General features: G+C 38.8%; 1 protein-coding gene across 6 annotated transcripts in view; it reads right to left on the reverse strand.

Moving 5' to 3' along the window:
* POGZ (pogo transposable element derived with ZNF domain) overlaps positions 1-23,957 on the reverse strand; it is a 50,169-nt gene that overhangs the window by 21,957 nt on the left and 4,255 nt on the right. For 4 of the 6 annotated variants that reach the window (XM_032301796.1, XM_032301797.1, XM_032301794.1 and 1 more), the window contains exons 2-5: positions 13,298-13,422; positions 12,136-12,294; positions 1,487-1,662; positions 219-327 (exon numbers count right to left, since the gene is read on the reverse strand). In XM_032301796.1, coding sequence (XP_032157687.1) covers positions 219-327; positions 1,487-1,662; positions 12,136-12,294; positions 13,298-13,421 — 568 coding nt within the window. In that variant the 5' untranslated portion in view covers position 13,422. The remainder of the gene's footprint in view (positions 1-218; positions 328-1,486; positions 1,663-12,135; positions 12,295-13,297; positions 13,423-23,957) is intronic. The other 2 variants (XM_032301799.1, XM_032301798.1) reach the window with 1 other exon arrangement.

Below are 23,957 nucleotides of genomic sequence, written 5' to 3' on the forward strand. Positions count from 1 at the left end.
GGTAAAAAGTTAAAAAGAAAAATAAAACCACCATCCTGGTCAAAGGTTAGAAAGTTTTTTAAAAATTTAGCTTAAAAATGGAGCGTAAATCAGTATGATCTTTGTATTTTTAGACTTTCCTTAAACACACTTTTTAAATGACCAAGGATATTCTGAAACAAGAAAAACAAATCTTCCGGATGCCAGTTTATTTTGAATGGGTAGACATTTTTCCTTACCTGGGACTAGTGTTATTGGTCTAACCGTTTGGCCTTGCTGTACGTTCAGCACAATCCCAACCTGATTCATTGCATTTTGTACAGGCCGGACATTTCTTACAGGAAATCCCTGCATTAAAAAGCAAAATGATCTTTAACATGGAGATCAGCTAACACTAGCAGAGATTGCAATAAGACTACATCTTAAAAAATTCAGTCTTACCTAGTGGTTCTTTTTCTAGAGGTATAACTTTTAAATGACTGAGATGGAGAAATCTAGGAATTTTGGCAAACTTTTGAGTGACAAAATATCAAAACTGAAGAATAAGCTTTAGTACATATGAGCAAAAAGGAAAACATACTTCCTCTTAAAAGAACCTCAGCTTAAAAAATACCTCATCCACAAACTGGCCCCTAAACAGATAAAGGCACAGAAGAAGGGGGAAAAAAAAAAAAAAGGCACCAGGAATATTCACTGGAGTGATTCAACACAAAAAATTGCTTTTGTTGTTGTTGTTTTTTTAAAAATTTTATTTATTTGACAGAGAGAGATCTCAAGTAGGCAGAGAGACAGGCAGAGGGGAGGAGGAAGCAGGCTCCTTGCTGAGCAGAGAGCCCAGTGTGGGCCTCCATTCCAGGACCCTGAGATCATAACCCAAGCTGAATGCAGAGGCTTAACCCACTGAGCCACCCAGGTGCCCAGCACAAAACAATTATTAAGAAATTGTTCCCAAAGTCCACTTCAAAGGCGGTAAACCTCTGGCAAACTTTTAAGAAAAGAATTTCTAACTCAGGAAGCCAGAGGCAGAGAGAAACACTTGCCTTTATGTTACACATTCAGCATTAGGCTTTCAACTTCGACTCACGTTATATGTCATATAACTCATGTTATATGTCAAATAAGTCATCTTCCTCCTTCTCTTCCAAAGATAATCCCTGCACTTTACCAATTTCACGAGTCAACTAACTCACCCCATTTTAAGAAAAACAGCCCAAGCAAAGGGCAGGAAGTGTTAAGGACCAAGTGTTAAAGCTTCCTAATCGAAGCTTTCCCACTAATTTCTGCCCAGATCTCAATCAAATCACTTAACAGCCCTCTAAAGGACAGGAAGAGGAAATTAACCAGGAGCGTTACATTTGGCTTTCTTTAAAAATCAGTATCAAATTAAAGAACAGCAAATGAGAAAGCCAGGTCAAAAGATAGGACTTAGAGTTCTAAGTTAGAGCCGCCAATGGTTCAGTATTTTTCTCTCTTCCCCTACGCAGCACCAGAACTGAGTCTAACTCACCTGTGTAGTGATGAATATTGGTTGTGAGGCCACAGGAGAACTGGTCACATGATTGGCATTCTGCATGACCTGGACAGGCCTCAACACTGGTTGAGTAACCATTGTGCCAAGACCTGGAGCTGGATTCTGGGTTAGGATGAGTGGCTGTCCACCTTGTTGGACCAAAGAATTGCCAGCTGAAGGTAAAAGTAAAAGGAAGAAAGAAAAAAAAAAAGTAAGAAAAAATAAACCCACATTTTATAAGTAACAGTACGGTCTCAGATAAGAAATGGTATCCCAGATAACAAAATATTCAAGACTGCCACACTCACCTTAGGTTTAACATCACCATATGCACCAAAAATGTAAGCTTTACCCAAATCTAAAACTAACAGAAAAACTGCAGATAGGTTTCATGTCATGAACCTAGAAGTGAGATTTCTACAAGGCTATCATTTTGACTCTGACAATATTGGTATATGATTTAACGTAATCTCTCCACACCAAATTAACAAAACAAAGTAACATATAATTTCTTTTTCCATATTTTAACTAGGTAAAACTTAACTTTGTCAGAATACAATTTGTTGTTAGCTAATTCACTTTTAATCTTTTTAAAAGTGGCATATTTATCAACAAACATTAATTCAGCAAGCACACAGAATCTAAAGAATGGCACCTCTTCCTAGTGAGTCAAAGCTCAGAAATCTAACAGATTCTCTAAACAACCACTGTCTTTTATGGGTATGGGAACACAGAGATTGACAGATTAACTCCTCTTCCTCTTTTGTGACATGAGAACCGATAAAGAAAAGACTTGGTCAAAAACTAACCAACATTCAATGAAAAAGGTATGACTTCAGAAGATAATAGTTCCTTCAAAAATAAATATCAATAAATTGACTACTATTGAACCACTTTAGGTTCTTTTTTAAAAAAGATTTTATTTATTTATTTGACGGAGATCACAAGTAGGCAAAGAGGCAGGCAGAGAGAGAGAGGAGGAAGCAGGCTCCCTGCTGAGCAGAGAGCCCGATGCGGGGCTCGATCCCAGGACCCTGAGACCATGACCTGAGCCGAAAGTAGAGGCTTTAACCCACTGAGCCACGCAGGCGCCCCACCACCTTAGGTTCTTAATGTTTTTTTTTTTTTTTCCAAAGATTTTATTTATTTGAGAGAGAGAGAGGTCACAAGTAGGCAGAGCAGCAGGCAGAGAGAGAGGGAGAAGCAGGCTCCCCGCTGAGCAGAGAGCCCGACATGGGGCTCAATCCCAGGATCCTGAAATCCTGACCTGAGCCGAAGGCAGAGGCTTAACCGACTGAGCCACCCAGGTGCCCCTAAATGTTTTAAAGTCTATTTACTACATTTAGCAAAAAAGTCGTTAATACTAAGTTTCTCGATTTACAGAGAATACTCCAAAACCACACAGAAAATTTGAACATCAATATACCTAAATCGGAGATTCAAGCAAGATACTGCCTCAACTTTTTACCTTAAATAACCAGAATGGGATGGGTTCCTATGAACTGTATGTCCTACTTTGACAGATGGAGTCACTGCAGTTAGCTACAAAGCTAGACCACTGGAGTGAGTATATAGCTGGCTATTAATGGGCCAACAATGGTTTGTCCCATTTTTTTTTTTTTAAAGATTTTATTTATTTGACAGAGAGCGATCAGAACTAGGCAGAGAGGCAGGCAGAGAGAGAGGAAGGGAAGCAGGCTCCCCACTGAGCAGAGAGCCCAATGCGGGGCTTGATCCCAGGACCCTGGGATCATGACCTGAGCCGAAGGCAGAGGCTTTAACCCACTGAGCCACCCAGGTGCCCCGGTTTGTCCCACTTTTATCCAGAAAATAAGTGCCCATCAGGAACTAGACCTCATAGTTACCAGGCCAGCTGACTAGTGATTATGAGGCTGACACAGATAAAAAATTACAAGTTCCATCTCTGCTAATTATACTGGCAATTTACTATTTTAATTTAAATGTCTTATTATGCAGAAGTTAAAATACATATAAAAATACCATACCATAATGAACTCCCATGTATCCATCACTCAGCTTCAACAATTATTAACTATGGCCAATTTTGTTTTTTCTATACCTCTCATCCACATTCTATGAATCTTTCTAATAATTCCAATGAATTCTAATTCTAATAAATTATTTTAAGTGATTTCCACATTCTTTTTTTTTAAATATTTCATCCATTTACTTGAAGGAGAGAGACAGCACTAGTGAGCACAAGCAGCGGGGGAGCCACAGGGAGAGAGGGAAAAGCAGACATCCTGTGCAACAGGGAGCCCAATTTGGGGATCGAACCCAGGACCCTGGTACCATGACATGAGCCGAAGGTAGACCCCCAACCACCTGAGCCACCCAGGTACTCCTGATCTCTATATTCTTATTAAATCTTTCCTTAGAGAAATTCTGACCATTCATGGGCTTTACAAAGTTCTGCTTTCAGGGGATGAAGAGGCAATCAGAATCCTTAGGCTTAATAAGCCTATAAAAGAATTAACCAAGTAGTACCCTGCCTCAGAGTCTGCTCTCAAATAAACTAGGTACCATAGCCACAAACTGATGAAATAAAGGGAAGAGATTCAGCAGCTTCTCTCACAATAAGTTGTTTTACAAATCTGAAGGTCTTGATGTATCCCTTTATTCTTTTATGTTTACTTACATAACCTTAAAATCCAGAGATAAGAATAAATGGAGTTAAAATGAGCTAAACAGGAGTTGAAAAACATACAATTTATAGAGTAAGAAACCTATATCATTAAATTCACATCATTCACAGCTCAGAAGTAAGCAGCAATTTATTTTCCTACATAATATTTCTTTCCAAAGCAAAATGTATGATCAGTCAGAACGATGTAAGTAATTTCTAAATGCTGAGTGATAGATTCTGAAGAACAAAAAGAATTGTAAAAACAATCCAGAATTTTATTACTGACATCTTTTTTAAGATTTTACTATTTATTTGACACAGATAGAGATCACGAGTAGGCAAAGAGGCAGGCAGGCAGAGAGAGAAGCAGGATTCCCGCTGAGCAGAGAGCTCCATGTGGGGCTCGAACACAGGATCCTGAGACCATGACCTGAGCTGAAGGCAGAGGCTCAACCCTCTGAGCCACCCAGGTGCCCCTCCCTGACACCTTCTTTAAAAAAAAAAAAAAAAAAAAGGCTTTACTAAGATATCATCCACATAACATACATATTACTCATATTAAAGTACACATTTCAGAAGTTTTTAGTATATTTGCGAGGTTTGTGCAACTATCACTTCTATTTAATTCCAGAACATGTTCATCATCCCAAAAAGAAATCTTTTTCTTCTATTTTTAAGATTTTATTTATTTATATGAGAGAGAGAGATACAGTGAGAGAGGGAACACAAGCATCAGAGGGAGAAGCAGGCTTCCCGCAGAGCAGGGAGCCCAATACCAGGCTCAATCCCAGGACCCCAGGATCATGACCTGGGCCGAAGGCAGACGCGTAACCATCTGAGCCACCCAGGCGCCCATGCAAGAAGAAATCTTATACCCATTAGTAGTTACTCCTCATTCTCTTCTCCCCTTGGTAACCACAAATCTATTTTCTGTCACTAGAGAATTGCCAATTTTGGAATTTCATATAAATGGAGTCATATAATATGTTGCCTTTTGCATCTGACTTCTTTCATTTAGCACTACATTTTTTTTTAAAGATTTTATTTATTTATTTGACAGATCACAAGTAGGCAGAGAAGCAGGCAGAGAGAGAGAGAGGAGGAAGCAGGCTCCCTGCTGAGCAGAGAGCCCGATGCGGGACTCGATCCCAGGACCCCGAGGATCATGACCTGAGCCGAAGGCAGCGGCTTAACCCACTGAGCCACCCCCCCCGCTTTTTAAAAGGGAAACAAGTTTTTTTTTTGTTTTGTTTTGTTTTGTTTTTTTAAAGATTTTATTTATTTATTTGTCAGAGACAGAGGGAGAGAGAGCGAGCGAGCACAGGCAGACAGAGAGGCAGGCAGAGGCAGAGGGAGAAGCAGGCTCCCTGCCGAGCAAGGAGCCCGATGTGGGACTTGATCCCAGGACCCTGGGATCATGACCTGAGCCGAAGGCAGCTGCTTAACCAACTGAGCCACCCAAGCGTCCCTTTGTTTTATTTTTTAAAGATTTTATTTATTTATTTGGCAGGCAGAGATCACAAGAAGGAAGAGAGGCAGGCAGAGAGCAAGGAGGAAGCAGGCTCCCCACTGAGCAGGGAGCCCGATCCCAGGACCCTGGGATCATGACCTGAGCTGAAGGCAGAGGCTTTAACCCACTGAGCCACCCAGGCGCCCCTCATTCCCTTTAATGGCTCAGTAATATTTCACTGTGCAGCTGTGTCTATCGCCTTTTGTTTATCCATTCAACAGCTTAGGTTATTTCCATTTGGGACCTATAATGAATAATGCTGCATTTGAGCAGGGTATTTTGTGTGAACTGTTTTCATGTTCTGGGTGTATAGTTAGAAGAACTGCTGAATCATATAACTACATTTAACTTTTTGGAAAACAAACTATTTTCCAAAGTGGCCACACCATTTTTACATTCTCACCAACACTTGTTATTTGTCCATCTTTTTGATTACAGCCATCCTAGTGGGTATGAACTGGTATCTCACTGTGGCTATGATGTGCACTTCCTTTAAATGTATTTTTTTAAAAACAGTTTATTTATTTATTTGACACATAGAGATCCCAAGTAGGCAGAGAGGCAGGCAGAGAGAGAGGAGGAAGCAGGCTCCCTGCTGAGCAGAGAACCTGATGCAGGGCTTGATCCCAGATTCCTGGGATCATGACCTGAGCTGAAGGCAGAGGCTTTAACCCACAGAATCACCCAGGTGCCCCTGATGTGCACTTCCTTAATGACCACTAATGTTGAGTATCTATTCATGTTCTTACAGGCCATTTATGTATATTCCGTTTGGAGAAATGTCTACTCAGATCCTTTGCCCATTTAAGAAACTGGATTGTCTTTTTTTTTTTTTTTTTTAAGATTTTATTTATTTATCTGACAGACAGAGATTACAAGTAGGCAGAGAGGCAGGCAGAGAGATGGGGGGAAGCAGGCTCCTGGCTGAGCAGAGAGCCTGACGCGGGGCTATATCCCAGGACCCTGGGATCATGACCTGAGCCAAAAGCAGAGGCTTTAACCCACTGAGCCACCCAGGCGCCCCTGGATAGTCTTTTTATTATTTTTTAAAGGATTTATTTATTTAGGGGTGCCCGGGTGGTTCAGTTGGTTAAGGGTCTGCCTTTGGCTTGGGTCATGATCCCAGGGTACTGGGATCAAGCAACTAAGGGATCCCTGGTGGGTGGGGAGTCTGCTTCTTCCTCTCCCTCTGCCCCTCCCCCTGCTTGTGCTCACTCTCTCTCAAATAAATAAATAAGATCTTTTTAAAAAATGTACTTATTTATTTGAAAGAGAGGGGGTGGGGCGGGGAGAGACTCCTGAAGCAGTCTTCCTGCTGAGCATGGAGCCTCATGTATGGCTTGATCCCAGGATTGAGATTGTGACCTGAGCCCAAATCAAGAGTCAGCAGCTTAACCTACTGAGCCACCCAGGCACCCCATATTGTCTTTTTACTATTGAATTATAGTGATTCTTTATATAATCTATATATCATGTCCATTATCAGATATATTATTTGCAAAATTCTTCTCCCATTCTATGGGTTATAGTGTATTTCTTGATTATGCACTATTAAGCACAAAAGGTTTTATAAAGACCAATTTATCTATTATTTTCTATGGTTACATATGGTTTTGCTAGCCTAAGAAACCATTACCCAGGAGCCTGCTTCCCCCTTTCTCTCTACTTGTGAATTCTCTGTCAAATAAATAAATAAAATCTTAAAAAAAAAAAAACAAAAAAAATCAAGACTCAGGGCGCCTGAGTGGCTCAGTCGTTAAGCGTCTGCCTTCAGCTCAGGTCATAATCCCAGGGTCCTGGGATCAAGCCCCACATCGGGCTCCCTTCTCCATGGGAAGCCTGCTTCTCCCTCTCCCTCTGCTTGTGTTCCCTCTCTCTTTATGTTTATGTCTCTCTCTCTCTGTCAAATAAATAAATAAATAAATAAATCTTAAAAAACAAAACAAAACAAAACAAAAAACCCCAAGAGTCAAGGAAATGGTTTCCATGCAGAGAGGGGCAAGGAAGACAAAAGAAACAGGTAAATTATAAAAGCGAAATCCATACCCTCCCCCAAAACAGTTCTTTACAATATTATTATTGGAGGAGATGGCTATTGGTAACCAGGAGCCAGATAAGTTTTAAAACTGGTTTAAAAGGAAGCAGCAGGAAAAGACAACTTTTTAACTATCTCAAGTATAAAGTACACTAAGTGGAAGAATACTGAATTGGTTAAAAGTTCTCTCTTGCTATGTTATTAATGTAGTAAGTAGATAATACACCAATACAACTAAATAGAAGACATAGGAAAACTGGGTTGAAAGAACATTTGAAAAAAAGAAAGAATTTATTTATTTATTTGACAGAGAGAGAGACACAGTGAGAGAGGGAACACAAGCAGGGGGAGTATGAGAGGGAGAAGCAGGCTTCCTGAGCTGCAGGGAGTCCAATTCAGGACTCGATTCCAGGATCCTACGATCATGACCTGAACTGAAGGCAGAAGCTTAACTACTGAGCCACCAGGTGCCCCTGGAACATTTTTTTTCCCCAAGATTGACTAACTGATTTATCTGAGAGAAAGAGAGAGAAAGCATGTGCGCAGGGGCAGGGACAGTCTCCAGTAGACTCTGTACTGAGTGCGGAGCTCAACATGGGGCTCAATCCCACAACCTCGAGATCACAACCTGAACCAAAACCAAGAAAGAGTCCAACACTTAACTGACTGCGCCACCCATGAATCCCAAAAATGGAACCTTCTTCTTCTTTTTTTTTTTTTTTAAGATTTTTATTTATTTATTTGACAGACGGAGATCACAAGTAGGCAAAGAGGAAGGCTGAGAGAGAGGCGGAAGCAAGCTCCCTGCCGAGCAGAGAGCCCAATGCAGGGCTCGATCCCAGGACCCTGGGATCATGACCTGAGCTGAAGGCAGAGGCTTTAACCTACTGAGCCACACAGGTGCCCCAAAATGGAACATTTTTTTAATTCACTCTATTCTGAAGTCCCATCCTTAAACCTAGATTAGCATTTCAAGAATATAAAATAAGGGGTGATATAATTGTATCAATAACATAAGAAGAGAGAGTGAGCACAAGCAGGGGGAGAGGCAGAGGGAGAGGAAGAAGGAGACTCCCCACCCACCAGGGATCCCTAAGATTGGGTGGCTCAGTGGGTTAAAGCTTCTGCCTTAGGTTCAGGTCATGATCCTGGGTTCGAGCCCTGCATCGGGCTCTCTGCTCAGCGGGGAGCCTGCTTCTTCTTCTCCTCTCTCTCTGCCTCCCTCTCTGCCTACTTGTAAACTCTGTCTGTCAAATAAATAAATAAATAAATCTTAAAAGGAAAAAAGAAAAAAAGAATGTAAGATAAAAAAAGTTATAGAGTTGTCTACATTATGCAAAAAGGAGATGGCTATGCAAACTGATCTATTAATGCATGCTTATCTATGTGAGAAAAATTTTTGGAAGAATACGCATGACACATGTAACTGTGGTTACCAGTCTATACTCACTTTTTTTTCCATTAGTATGGGTTAACATTTTAATTTGAATATTAAAAGTATCTCAGGGTCCTGCGATCAAGTCCCATGTCAGGGGCCCCTACTCAGCAGGGAGTCTGCTTGTCCCTCTCCCTTTGCCCCTACCTCTACTCATGCTCTCTCTCTCAAATTAAAAAAAAAAAAAAAAAAAAAGGAGAAATACAGGAGAGTTGCCTGGGTGGCTCAGTTTGCTAAGTGACTGCCTTCGGCTCAGGTCATGATCCCAGGGTCCTGGGATCAAGGCTCATGTCAGGCTCCCTGCTCAATGGGGAGCCTGCTTCTCCCTCTCCAGCTCCCCTGTGCTTATGGTCCCTCTGGTCTCTGTCATAAATAAATACAAAATATTAAAAAAAAAAAAAAAAAAAAAAAAAAAGGTTCAATAATACCTAAAGTTGGCAATGATATGAAGAAGCAGCTTCTGGGGGCACTTATTCAAAGCAACCTATTAGGACAATTTGACACTGTCTATCCAATTTTAAATGCCTGACCCAAACAATCTCACTTTCCACTAAAGAAATGCTCACATAGTGGGCACAGATATAATGCCTGAGAATATTCACCAAGTGTTGTTCGTAATCACAAAAAAATAGGGACTATAATAAATAAATAACAAAAGAGGAGTAAATGGTTATAACCAAAAGTAAGACCACTAAGTATACTTTTTTTTTTTTTTTTTTAAAGATTTTATTTAGGGTCCCGTGGGTGGCTCAGTCAGTTGAGCGGCTGCCTTCGACTCAGGTCATGATTCCAGAGTCCTGGGATCGAGCCCCACATCGGGCTCCCTGTTTAGCAGGAAGCCTGCTTCTCCCTCTCCCACTCACTCTGCTTGTGTTCCCTCTCTCGCTGTCTCTCTCTCTCTGTCAAATAAATATATAAAATCTTAAAAAAAAAATTTAAAGATTTTATTTATTTATTTGAGAGAGAGAGAAAGCACAAGAAGGGGAAGGATCAGAGACAGAAGCAGATTCCCTGCTGAGCAGGGAGCCCAATGTGGGACTTGATCTTGGGACTCCAGGATCATGACCAGAGCTGAAGGCAGTCGCTTAACCAACTGAGGCATCCAGGCGCCCCACTATATGCACCTCTTTTTTTTTTTTTTTTTTTTTAATTTTATTTAAGTAGGCAGAGAGGCAGGCAGATAGGGAGAAGCAGGCTCCCCGCTGAGCAGAGAGCCCAAGGCAGGCTCCATCCCAGGACCCGGGGATCATGACCTGAGCCAAAGGAAAAGGTTTTAACCCACTGAGCCACCCAGGTGCCCCTCACTATATGCACTTCTAATGGAAATATAAACTGATATAACATTTCTAGATGGCCAGTTCAGGAAAATTACCAAAATCCTAAAAACTGTGATAACCTTTGATTCAACAATCTGAAATTTATAAATACATTCTCAGAACTAAATATATGAGAAAAGATAGACATGCTCACCACAGCTCTTCAGAGCAGCAGTACAGGCCTTCACTACTATTACTGTGAATAACAGTTAACCAAATGACAGGAAATTCAGCTGACCCCTGAACAACTCAGGGTGAACTGCATGGGTCCACTTGTACGTGGATTTTTTTTTTCAATACATACAGTACAGTACTGTGTTGGTTCTCTTTTTCATGATTTTTTGAATAATGTTTTCTTTTCCCTAGCTTACTTTATTGTAAGAATACAGTACATCCAAAATACGTGTTAACTAACTGTTATTAACAGAAGGCTATCTTTAAGTAAGCTTTTGGGGATTCAAAAGTTATATGCAGATTTTTTTTTTTTTTTAAATGAGAGAGTGAGCGAGCGAGCGAGTGACCATGAAAGGCGAGAAGGCCAGAGGGAGAAGCAGACTCTCTCCTGAGCAGGGAGCCCAATGTGGGACTCGGTCCTGGGACTCCAGCATCATGACCTGAGCTGAAGGTAGTCACTTAACCAACTGAGCCACCCAGGCACCCAATACAGACAGATTTTCAACTGTGCAGCCAGCTGGCACCCGACCCCAAGGCTGTTCAAGGGTCAACTGCCGAGTTATTCATCAACAATGTTACAGACACACATTTGTTAAAATGAGAACATATTCATTACATAAAAAGGGGAAAAGGGAGGCAAAGAGCAGAGTCTGTATGATCCACTTTTGAAAAAAGCAAATCATTACATACAGCATATGAAGTATATAAAAGTACATACATGTACAAAATAAAAGTTACAACTAGTTATCTCCAGGTCGTGAAATTACACTTAAATTTTTTTTCTTTTATTTTTTCACTGTACTTTTTCTTCAATACACGTAATATTCTTTTATTAATAAAGCTATTTTTTAAAAAGTCTTTTGCAGCAACACAATTGATTCTACGAAGTGCTTATTCTACTTATGAATCTTAAGACATAACTTTCCAATAATTCATCTTTAGATTGTAAAAACAGTCATCAGAAATGAAATAGAAACCAGTACTATACAGCTTCTCTAGTCAATAAACACACTAAAAACACTACTCTTTCACCATTTCCTTCAAGTAGACAACAACCCTATCCTATTTTTCATACCCAGGAACCAGTAACCAAATCAATCTGCCAGAGAAAAATCCAGAACAAAGCTGCCCTGGAAGAATTCTTAACAAACTAGTAGGGCTTTTCTACTTAAAATAATAATAATAATAATAATAATAATAATAACAACAACAAAAACAAACAAACAAACAAAAAAACCAGATCTCTTTAATAGTTAGGAATTTGGGGTTTACATTTTCTCTCCTAGAAATTATCAGCAGCAAGAATCAGGTGCCCTCAGACTTGAAACACCAACATCCAATTCAGCACTAACTCAGAAGGAACAGCACCACTCCTGAATCACTTCCATATCACAGAATCATTACTAAATTTCACTCCAACTAATAGAACCACATCAATACCTAAAACTAAATGGGTACAGCTGTTCCTAAGACCTCTTTAATTCTCTTACCCTCTGGCCCAGGAAGAATTTCCAGATAATCCCACTTACCATTGTTGTTGGCAATTAGTGTGACAAGAGTCTTCTTTGTACTGTCGCTGTTCTGTGCCCCGCTGCTACTAACGGTGGTGGATGTAGAGAGGTGCCCAGCAACAGAAGCATGGGCAGCGATGGGCACTGGAGCCGAGACTGGCTGCTGGCTCACAGAAACTGTGGGGAAGGGGAGGCACAGTCACTTGGGAGACAGGGACAGATGACACTGAAGGATACTGTTCTAATCCCTTTTCATCTTGTTGTGGGTCTCTAGAAATTTACTGCTTTCTTTGCAAATCCAACTGTGCATCTGATTTCTCCTTCTACCCATCCCTTACTCTACCAATTAGACACAAAGCCTTCTTCATCTCATACTGCCTGGTTAATTTAGATCACGAGCTCACTGAAACAGTATTTTAAGGTTTTGCTTATATAGTACAAGCAAACCTCTAGGACTCAAAGGTTTATTATCACCACTATTGGTATTCATAACCATGCATGCACAGTAAGACATCCACAAGATCCCAAACTGTGTCCTGTTTCAGCCTAAACCAATGCCGTCTTCAGGTCTCAAGGCAGGGAAGATAAAAATAAAGAGAACAACAAATACAATTTATAGGGGGAAAAGAACTATCACCCACTTTCTAAATTCAGGGCAATCTAGAATTTGACCCTGCAGCATCACCTTCTTCAAAGAGCAGCTAACAAGCCTAAGTTTATAAACTTTCCATGAAGGCAGACACACAGAAAATTCTGCTCAGCTCACAATGGAAACCAAAATCAAGTTAAAAAAAAAAGAAGAAGAAGAAGAAGAAGAAGAAGAAGAAGAAGAAAATGACTACAGGATCCTGTTTTTGACTGGGTATATAAATGAACACTGACACACACCACTACTTTGCATTCTTGTTCATTGATTATTTGTAAGAGGATTGATAAATATTTGATAAGCATTAGTTAATTCAACTGTCAATGTTTTAAATGAATTAAGTACAGTGTTTCTAGCTTTATGTATGAAGAAACCAAGGCTAGAGTTTACAGACTAGAGCATGGGAAAAAAGCACCAGTGCCACACTGAGGCATCCCTGGATTCTTAAAGTCCTCTTCTGTCTCACACTTTCTTAACAAAAATGCAATCCAACTGAATCAATTTAAATAATTTAAGATCATGAGCTTTTGTTACCTGTAGGAGTTTTATCCACCGAATTATAATCTTCAACGACAGAATCCTCAATGACATCACTGATTTTCTGCCATGGCTCCAGCTCCTCCTCCTCACATTCCATAAAGAGGTCGGTGTCCGCCATGCTACAAGAAAAAAAGACAAAATAAGATACTGATCTCAGAATGAGAGAAATAGTTTTATACAAAATATGGAATCAGATTTTTTTTTTTTAAGATTTTATTTATTTATTTGACAGACAGAGATCTATAAGTAGTCAGAGAGGCAGGGAGAGAGAGAGAGAGGAGGAAGCAGGCTCCCCGCTGAGCAGAGAGCCCAATGCGGGGCTTGATCCCAGGGTCCTGGGATCAGGACCCAAGCCGAAGGCAGAGGCTTTAACCCACTGAGCCACCCAGGCGCCCCTGGAATCAGATTCTTGAATCTATCAGTAACCCACCCCCGTGCTCCCTCTATTTCTCCTAACCTCCCCGCTCCCACATTTAGAAAGATCCAAAATTATAACTTTTATTCTTGAAAAAAAAAAAATCATTATGAAAAAGACCATAGAAAACTGTTCAATAATTAAGAGTCTAAAAGTTTAATTTATAATACGTAGGGTTTGGCTGTAATTAGGGTGAGACAAATCATGAAAGTACAGGGTCTTTAATTTAAATGTTTATTTTGGAGGGTGCCTGGGTGGCTCAGTGGGTTAAGCCTCTGCCTTCGGCTCAGGTCATGATCCTAGGGTCTTGGGATCAAGCCCTGCATCGGGCTTTCTGCTCAGTGGGAGCTTGCTTCTCCTCTCTCTCTCTGCCTGCCTCTCTGCCTACTTGTGATCTCTCTATCCATCAAATAAATAAATAAAGCCTTTAAAAAAAATTAAATAAAATAAAGAACCTCAGTCTAGTCCCAGTTTATAAACATAGGCTTGTTAGTTGTTCTTTCAAAACAATGATGTTGCAGGGTCAAATTCTGGATTGCTCTGAATTCAGAAAGTGGGTAACAGTCTCCCCCCAAATCCTTGTACTTCACCATGATTTTGGAGTTAGCCTTTACTTTGAAAACACTTGCCTAAGTTACATGCTTCTTATAAACATAAAGCTTACACCTTTGCAATGCAGACAAAGAGATATTGCCTGCTATTCTGCACCCCCCCCAATACTAATTGACTAAAGGTCAATCTGCCTTGGAATTGTAGAAGCATTATGCTCCATGTTCAAACAAAGCCTTTAATGCAAAGGTTCTCACAGTGCCCTTAGTATTTCAGAAACTTATTTTTACTAAACCCCTAAGCCTAAAAAAACAAAACTACCAACCTAAAACTAAATAAATAGTCTAAGTAGCTGGATCCAACTTGATAGATTCGTTTTGAAGATGCCCAAGAGATGGTGTTATTCCCTTGAAATGTCCCAGGTGAGTCAGCTGTAGCCAACTGCCCACAGTTTCAGTGGGTAAAGTGCCTAACTTGATTCTAACTGGTCTCTAATATTCTATTTTAATTATTTGTCTTCCCAGACCAAAATCACAGAGGGGAGAAGATACATACAAGGGGAAAAAAAACCCATATATATAAGGTACCAACTTAAATTTTCTTAGTTTTACATTGAACTTATCTATATAAAAGACGATGCTAGCCAGAAACCGAATTAAAAAGAAGCCAAATCCGTATCACCGGCATTCCTTAAGCAAAGACTGCACAACACAAATTTCTGTATTGTCCAGTCCAGTTTCACTGAAAAAGAAAACATTCTAAACAACCTTGCTTTTTATTTTTATTTTTTAAAGATTTATTGAGAGAGCAAAGCAAGTGAGCCAGGGAGAGAGCACGCACACATGGGGGGGGGGGGTTCAAGGCAGAGAGAGAGGGAGAAGCAGGCTCCCCAATGAGCAAGGAGCCCACCCCACCCCCCTACCCCAGTCACAGGGCTCAATTCCAGGACCCTGGGATCATGACCTTTGTCGAAGGCAGACACTTAACCAACTGAGCCACCCAGGTGTCCCAACAACTTTCTTTTGTAACTATTTAATTTTATACCAGTTCTCTTTGCTGTTTAACTTTCTCAGGCTCATAGCCAACAGACAAATAATGCATAAATATCAAACAACCAGCAGAAGGCATATAAACTGTGGATGATAACCTCTATAGATGGTTCTCAAGCACCTTTTTTCAACCCTGACAAGATGCAAGCAAAGCAAAATCCCCATACATATGCTGAGCAATCAATAAGAAACTTTCCTTCTGAATAAGCAGAGCTATCTGAATGCAAACTGTGGTTTTCAACGTCATGCATATGGATATTTTAATAGCATATCCAAAAGTCTGGTCTTTTACCTCAACTATTTACAATATTTAAAGAAACTTGAATACATGTTTTATTTTGTAATGCAATGAGTTGTAGTAAGAATAATCAAAAGTTTCTTCCACGTGGTCACAAAATCATACTATGTTAAGTCCTCCCATGAAAAAGATACTCTAAGAAACAGAGCAGGAAGAGTAAATCTGAAAAGAGGGCTAAGTGTCTGTCACCTAACCAGTTTCTACCAAGTGAGTGAGAAAAAGAACTCCCCAGATATATGCTCTGCTAAGACAACCAATAAAAATTAAAAGATTCAAGACAGGTAAAAAAATTCAACTCAGAAAATAGTTTCCAAGTTCTTTACAATAAATAAGATGGAATTAACCAATAAGGCTTGTCAACCCAGAAAGGAAAAAAAAAAAAAAAAAAAATCTGCTAACTCAGCACGTTTCACAAACTTGTATCTAACACCTCTGAAAGACACTGAAACCAAGTTGTTGTTTTTTTTTTTTTCAAACAGTCCTCAATTATGGCCTAGACTCTTATCTCTGAGCATGATGATCACTCTTTTAGCACCTACAGTTCAGGTTCAGTTGAAAAGATGGGCCACACCACAATAGAGATACCAACTCAAATACTTCACAAACTTGAAAAATGAAAATGCGAATTTAGCACCTTTCTTGTAGTTTTCCAGTTATCAAAAAGAAACTTTCATTAATATGATGAAATGCTGTTATTTCATATTTCTACCAAGATGCTCATGACAGAAACACCATCATTCTCTGTGGTCTTTCAAATGATACATGGCATATAGTCACCTTTCAACTATTTTTGATCAAAGAAGGCAGGAATTACTAAATACGCAGTACTACAATATATGGATCTTCCCAAACTATCACTCTACTCACATTTAACACTTCTTTCCACACCAAACCTTTAACTTAATTTCTCACGAGTAAAACAAAACAAAAACCTGGATTCCCCCCACCCCGCCTCTTCTCTATTATTTTGCTGTTAAGTGCATTCAGACTTAGTACTTCTCACATTAACAAAGAAGTTGAAATTCAATTCTTACTCAGTTTAGGGGTATTTTCACTTCTTCTGAATAATTGCCAGGTAAAAAAATCGATTTCAGAAAATAAAGGCTAGCACACAGGTAATGCAGGGCCACATCAAGAAGAAAACTTGGGATGGGCAGCAAATTTGAGAATCATACTATAACCAAGTAAAAGTGGCAAACTTTGATCACATTCCAATTATGAGTCTCTGAATCAAGAATGCTGTGATTCTTTTCTGCTATTTTAAAAATGAGATATAGGAGTGCGTAGGTGGCTCAGTCTGTTAAGCAGCTGCCTTAAGCTCAGGTCATGATCCTGGGGTCCTTGGGACCTAACCCTAACCCTTGCTCAGCAGGGAGTCTTCTTTTCCCTTTCTCCCTCTGCATATGCCTGAGCACACTAGCTAACTCGCTATCTCAAATAAATAAATAAAATCTTTATTTTAAAAAAATGATAAAAATTCTAATTAAATACAAAAATAAATATTGTATCCATCACCCAGCTTCAAAAATTACCCACTCAAAGTTGTCCTTGTTTTATCTATGCCCTCCCTCCTTCATATTTCTTTGAAGCTAATCCCTATCATATTCATATATATTTTGGTATGCAGCGCTAAAAGATAAAGACTTAAAAGATCATATAACAAAAACGTATCATTAAATGCCTAAAAACTGACAGTCCCTTAATATCAACTTTCAATTCAAATTCTCTCAAATACCATACTTCTTAAAGTTTGTTCAAATTAGGATCCAAAAAAAAAAAAAAAAAAAAAAATTAGGATCCAAAAAAGGTCCATATATATCATGATTATTTGGGTAGTTTCCTGTATCTTTTAATTTCTAGGTCGTCCTTCATCTTTTTTTCCCCCTCCCTTGCAATTTACTTGTTGAAGAACCAGTTTACCTCTTATAATTTCTACAACCAGGATATTGCTGATCCCATACCCATAGCATTTACATGCCTCTGTGCCCTGGATATCTTGAAATTGACAGTTTGGACCTAGTGGCAGGATTAGATACAGGCTGAACGTTTTTACCCTAAGATTACTCATAAGGATGAGGCTTTCCTCCATCAGTAGGCATGCTTAATGCTGGATCTAATAATTCTGTATCATTCCTTCTTCATTTATTAACTGGGACAAAAAACAGGGGCTCCTGGGTAGCTCAGTTGGTTAAGTGTCGAGACTTGATTTCAGCTCTGGTCATGATCACAGGGTTATGAGATCCAGCCCCATGCTTACTCTGCACTCAGCGGGGGGAATCTGCTTGAGAGTTTCTTTCAATTTCCCTCTACCCCATACTATCTCTCTAAAGATAAAATAAATAAATCTTAAACCCAAACAAAACAAAACAAAAGGCAAAAAGCAGAGGTACCTGACTGGCTCAGTCATTGGAGTATGCCCCATGATGGATGCACAACTTACTTAAAAAAAAAAAAAAAAATTAAAAGAACAAAAAGGCAAAATGTATCTATTTGGTTACCCAGTGGTGGGTATTCCTTCTATCCTGCTTGCTTCTTTCCCTTTACCAGTTTTCAAGTAATTCAATAGCATTTCACCAAAGTGACCAATAAACTTGTTGTTAAACTATCATTATATCATAATTTATTTTTTTTAGGATTTTATTTATTTATTTGACAGACAGAAAGACAGCAAGAGAGGGAACACAATCAGGGGAGTGGGAGAGGGAAAAGCAGGGTTCCCCGCTGAGCAGGGAGCCCGATGCACGGCTTGAGCCCAGGACTCTGGGATCATGACAGGAGCCGAAGGCAGATGCTTAACGATCAAGCCACCCAGGCACCCTCATATTATATCATATCTTATCACTTTACTTTAAGAAAGGGAGTGCCAGGGACAGACAGAGAGGGGGAGAGAGAATTCTAAGGCTTCAATCTCACAACCCTGAGATCACGACCTGAGCCAAACAAAATCAAGAGTCCAACACTTGGGGTGCCTGGGTGGCTCAGTGGGTTAAGCCTCTGCCTTCAGCTCAGGTCATGTTTATAGGGTCCTGGGATTGAGCCCCATATTGGGCTCTCTGTACAGCGGGGAGCCTGCTTCCTCCTCTCTCTCTGCCTGCCTCTCTACCTACTTGTGATCTCTGTGTCAAATGAATAAATAAAATCTTAAAAAACAACAACAACAACAAAAAACGAGTCCAACACTTAACCAACTGAGCCATGAAGGCGCCCTTATATTTTAAACATAATTTATGTGTTTGATCCAATGCAGTATTTTACTGATATTCAAAAACGTCCTATTTTGGCCATTGGAACTTCTTCAGTTGGCTCCTAAGTCCTTCTGACACAACACTCAGTAGTGTCTGATAAAATCCTTGCTGTGATAGATAATATCTTTAATTTTTAAAAAATCTTTAATAAAAAATTATTTTTAAAAAATTTAAGGACAAAGGTTAACAAAGATGATGCATTTAGTTTAATCAAGCTCTTTAGCAAGTCACTATGTTTTGAAAGACAATCTTTTCTTGAAGACCAAGATAAAGATATCAAACAAATATCAATCTCAACTATTCCTAACAAAAACTATCTACAGCATATAAGCATATATAGCTAATAAAGTTCCTTTCCAAGGAAACTGGGTTGGAAGGGTGTTAGATAAAGCAAAAAGCCTATACCTTTGATTTCTAAATGAAGAGCTCATTTCTCCCTTTAATAAAATTTCCAGTAGACTTAAAAAAAATTCCATCATATCCCGCTGTTCTCCAACACATACCAGGCACAGCCCAAGCTGTGCAGCCTATCTGCAGAAGATATTTGGGTTCAAGAACTGTGTATGGATTACATAAAGGGAAAGCATATCACAGAGGACATTACTAAGAAATCTTCACCCATGCCAGTGGTTTTTATCTAACTCAATGATACTCAAAAATGGGAATTTGCCCCTGAGAAGACATTTGGCAATGTCTGGAGAAATTTTTGGTAGTCATAACTATGGGTGGGATTGGGGAGTGGTGCTACTGGCATGGCCAAGGGTGCTATTAAACATCCTATGATGTATACGTCATCCAGGGACTTAATCTGCTCTAAAACGTCAATAGTGCCAAGACTGAGAAACCTTGATCAAAAGGAATCCATGCTCTGAAGGGGAAAATTTTCATTCCACATCCTATGCATCAAAAACTACCTTCTTTTTATTTATTTAAGAAAGAGCAAGCACAGGGGGAGGAGCAGAGGGTGAGGAAGAAGCAGGCCCCCCTCTGAGCACAGAGCCCCACATGGGGCTTGATCCCAGGACTCTGATATCAGGACCTGAGCCGAAGGCACACATTTAATAGACTGAGCCACCCAGGCGCCCTTATCATTTCTTTTTACAATATCTATCTTTGCAAAAACAGAAAATGAACAAGTTTCCGATGAACCATTCAGATGGTTGTATCTCACAAAATAAAAACATTTAATTTTTATAAAGCTCCAATGCATTTGGTTTGTTTCACCTTATAATCATCTACCTGTGAAACTTGATTTTCTCTTTGTATTTACCTAACAACTTCTGTGCCATTCTTTTTTTTGCCCAAGTACCTAATTTCTCCTCATAAAACAGGAGCATCATGATGTCGATCTTTTAATCAGTATTGCTTGTAACTGTTGGTACGTTAGTACTGACTAGTGAATAATTTTTGTGAAAATAATTTCCCAAAGTCTTTTGATTTAATCTCCATTTCTAAAATTTCTGGGTTTTTACTTTAAAAGTTTATTTATTTACTTGGGGGTGGGGGAGAGAATATCTCAAGCAGACTCCTTGCTTAGCATGGAGCCCCATGCAGGACTGGATCCCAGGACCCTGAGATCATGACCTGAGCCAAAACCAGGAGTCGGACGCTCAAATGACTGAGACACACAGGCACCCTAAACTTTCTGGTTGACCCCTTTACAGGAATTCCTCTATAGGCTGTGTCTGCTAAATATATCAACCCTTCTTGCCTGTCCAACTTCCAAATCATTTTCTCAGAGGGCAGTGAACAAAATGACATGAAGCAAATCTATTTCTGTGTTTTCTCAAAGTCTTATTGTTATGTTTGAACTTTAAGTTACAGAGGTAGCTCTATATGTCAAAAACCAAAGGTTTTGACAGTATTTGAGTTTAAACAGAAAAAGTCAGCCAATAATCCAAACTCTGCCTGTCACCAACCATGTATGGCTTGTTCTTCTGTAAACAAACAAGCCACCGACCAAAATGTTTAACCTTAATTAAATGAAGCATTTAAATTTAACTTGCATTTTGTAGGAAACAAAACAAAATAGGAATAAAAAGCACCATAAGGAAATAAAGAGGTAAATCCAGAAGGTGGGACATGCTATAAAGAAATAATCAGACAAATGCAGAATATAGAGCATTCTATAAAACTAGTAACACGTTCTCTTTAAAAATGTGACACACACACCAAACTGAATTAAAAAAAAAAAAACAACAACAACTAAAGAGCCATAACAAATGCAACATGTGAACCTTTATTGGATTTTGGTTCATATAAAAACTATAAATGACAATCTGGGAACAAATGGAACATTTGAATATACAGATTAGATACTAGATGATACTTGGGAATTACTTTTTATTATTTTAATTTTTAAATTTTTTCTTTCTTAAATCTCAAGTCCACTATAGTTAATGTACCGTTAGTTTCAAGTGTACATCATAAGTGATTCAACAATCCTACTTATTACCCAGTGCTCATCAAGATAAGTGTACTCTTAATCCCTTTATTTCACCTATTTTCCCCCACCACCTAGGAATAACTTTTAAATTTCCTTAGAACAGTTACATCAGAGTTATGCAGGAGGATGTATTTATTCTTAGCAAATGCATGAAATATTTACTGGAAGTGTCATGACTCACTTTCAAGTGTTTCAGCAAACATGCACATTTTGGTACTTTCTTTATAGACATTAGTACGTTTAAAAAAAAAGTCATGTCTGGGTAATGGGTTCGCTGCCCATACTTGTACTGTATTCTTTCACTTTTACGTGCATGAGGTTTTGCTGTTGTTGGTTTTTTTGTTTGTTTGTTTTTACAGATTTCACTTATTTATTTCAGAAAGAGAGCACAAGTAGGGTGGGGAGGGGGGCAGAGAGGGAAAGGGAGAAGCAGGCTCTCCCCTGAGCAGGGAGTCCAATGCAGGACTCGATTCCAGGACCCTGGGATTATGACCTGAGCTGAAGGTAGATGCTTAACCAACTGTGCCACCTTGGTGCCCCCTATGGATGAAATTTTCTTAATAAAAAGTTGGGAGATCAGATGAGTAAGATCTGAGGATCTAACGTAAAACATGGTGACTATAACTAATAACACAGTATCATATAATTGAAATTTGCTGAAAGTAGAACTTAAATTTCTCACACAAAAAATAAATGAGATAATGAATGTGTTCATTAACTAGATGGAGAGAATCCTCTCACAATGTACATGAAATCACCATAATGTACACTTTAAATCTCTAACATTTTATTTGTCAATTACACCTCAATAAAGCTGAAATTTTAAAAAAGAAAAAAGCTGGGGGTAAAAACTACCTATTCATATTTTGTTTGTGATATTTTTGTGCTACCCTATTCTGCCACTATCTTTTTGCCATTTACTAAAACTGGTAGCCTTGTTGACTCAATTTTCTGTTAACATGTTCTTATTTCTAGGAGCAATTTTCATATAGATTGTATATACACACTTCTTAAAATGTCTATGATAATTAAATAATGTTAGAAAAAAGACATGAATCTAAGGTGGATTATGTAGGCTACCAAGGAGGTACTCTAAGAGGAGATGAACTTTGCCATCTTCCATTAATCCAACCCATTATCTGACATCTTGGTAACCTATCTAATTTCTGTATTTTATAACAGTAATTATATTGACAACATAATTTTTGTGTACTCAGTAGGCTTTACTCAACACTGAGGCTCACACAGGACTATCAGCAATTCCCATAGCGTTGTAAATCTCTGGCATTCATCTTTCCATCCACAATATGGGTATACCAGATACATCTTTCTAGAGAGAAATTAATTAATTATATCTTAAGTGCTGACAAATATGGTAGTCTATACTCAAGCCCTAATTAGTAGTCTACATAATTGAAAAACAAGATACAAAGAATCTTTACAAACAACCTGTTATTTAAAAACAACAAAAAGAATCCAGCAGATACACCTGTCAGTCTACTTTTGAGGTTATCTACCCTCATCTCAAATAATATTAGGAAAACATGTTTTCTACCAAAACTCTCCAGACAGATTTGGCTCTTGAAGCTTTCAACTCCTTTTATTTGTCTGGTTCTTTCATAGATGTAAATACCAGGAATGAAGAATTCAGAATTTAACATTTTCAATTCACTACTGGTACATACCCGCCCATAAACTAAGATAAAAAGAACAGGAAAAATGTTTTAAAAAACAAACAAAACATTTAAGAATACACTGTCTTTCTCTTTTTTTAAGATTTTATTTATTTGACAGACAGAGATCACTAGTAGGCACAGAGGCAGGCAGAGAGGAGGGGGCGCAGCAGGCTTCCTGCTGAACAGAGAGCCTAATGCAGGGCTCGATCCCAGGATCCTGGGATCATGACCTGAGCTGAAGGTAGAGGCTTTAACCCACTGGGCCACCCAGGCCCCCCGAATACACTTTCTCCTATACCAAGTGAGAAAAAAAAATAATCCTCAAAACAACTGGCATTTGTTTTCAAGTTAACTCAGTTTTTGGCTTTGAAAAAGATTAATTTTAGAAAACCTATAGGACTGACTACTTAATACTTAACGTGGCTATAAAACTAATTATTATATCTTTAAGAAGCTTTTATTTATCCAGTCTTTTGCATGACCTATTTTGTCTCTTACAGAATCTAACAGTTGTAGAATTTCACATATAATATTCACAACATGTTAATAATCTAATACTCCCAAACAAAAAATATTTTTAATTTAGCAGACAGCAAATCTATCGAGAATAAGCTGGATGTAAGTTACATGCTCTTTACTAAAACAATTAAAGCAGTAAGTTCCCTATTTTTAAAGGGCTAAATATTCAGAAGTCCCATTCCCAAGAAAAGCTCTTCCTCACTGACAGTTGTTATGATACCTAAACCTCATTTCTACTCCCTCAATTTCATTTAACTTTGTTAAATACCAGTAATATGTTAGTAACACTTACCTTTTCTCTCCCCGAGTTACATGTAAAAATGTTTTTGTGGATACGGCTTTAATATCACAAACCAGAAATGCCAAAGAATCTATAAAATTTTGAACAGATTTGACAAAGGCACCAACCAGCTCTAGGTTTGTAATTTAAATCAGAAATCTCCACCCTCAACAAAAA

The sequence above is a fragment of the Mustela erminea genome, chromosome 10, assembly GCF_009829155.1.
Source record: "Mustela erminea isolate mMusErm1 chromosome 10, mMusErm1.Pri, whole genome shotgun sequence".
NCBI classification, from domain to species: domain Eukaryota; kingdom Metazoa; phylum Chordata; class Mammalia; order Carnivora; family Mustelidae; genus Mustela; species Mustela erminea.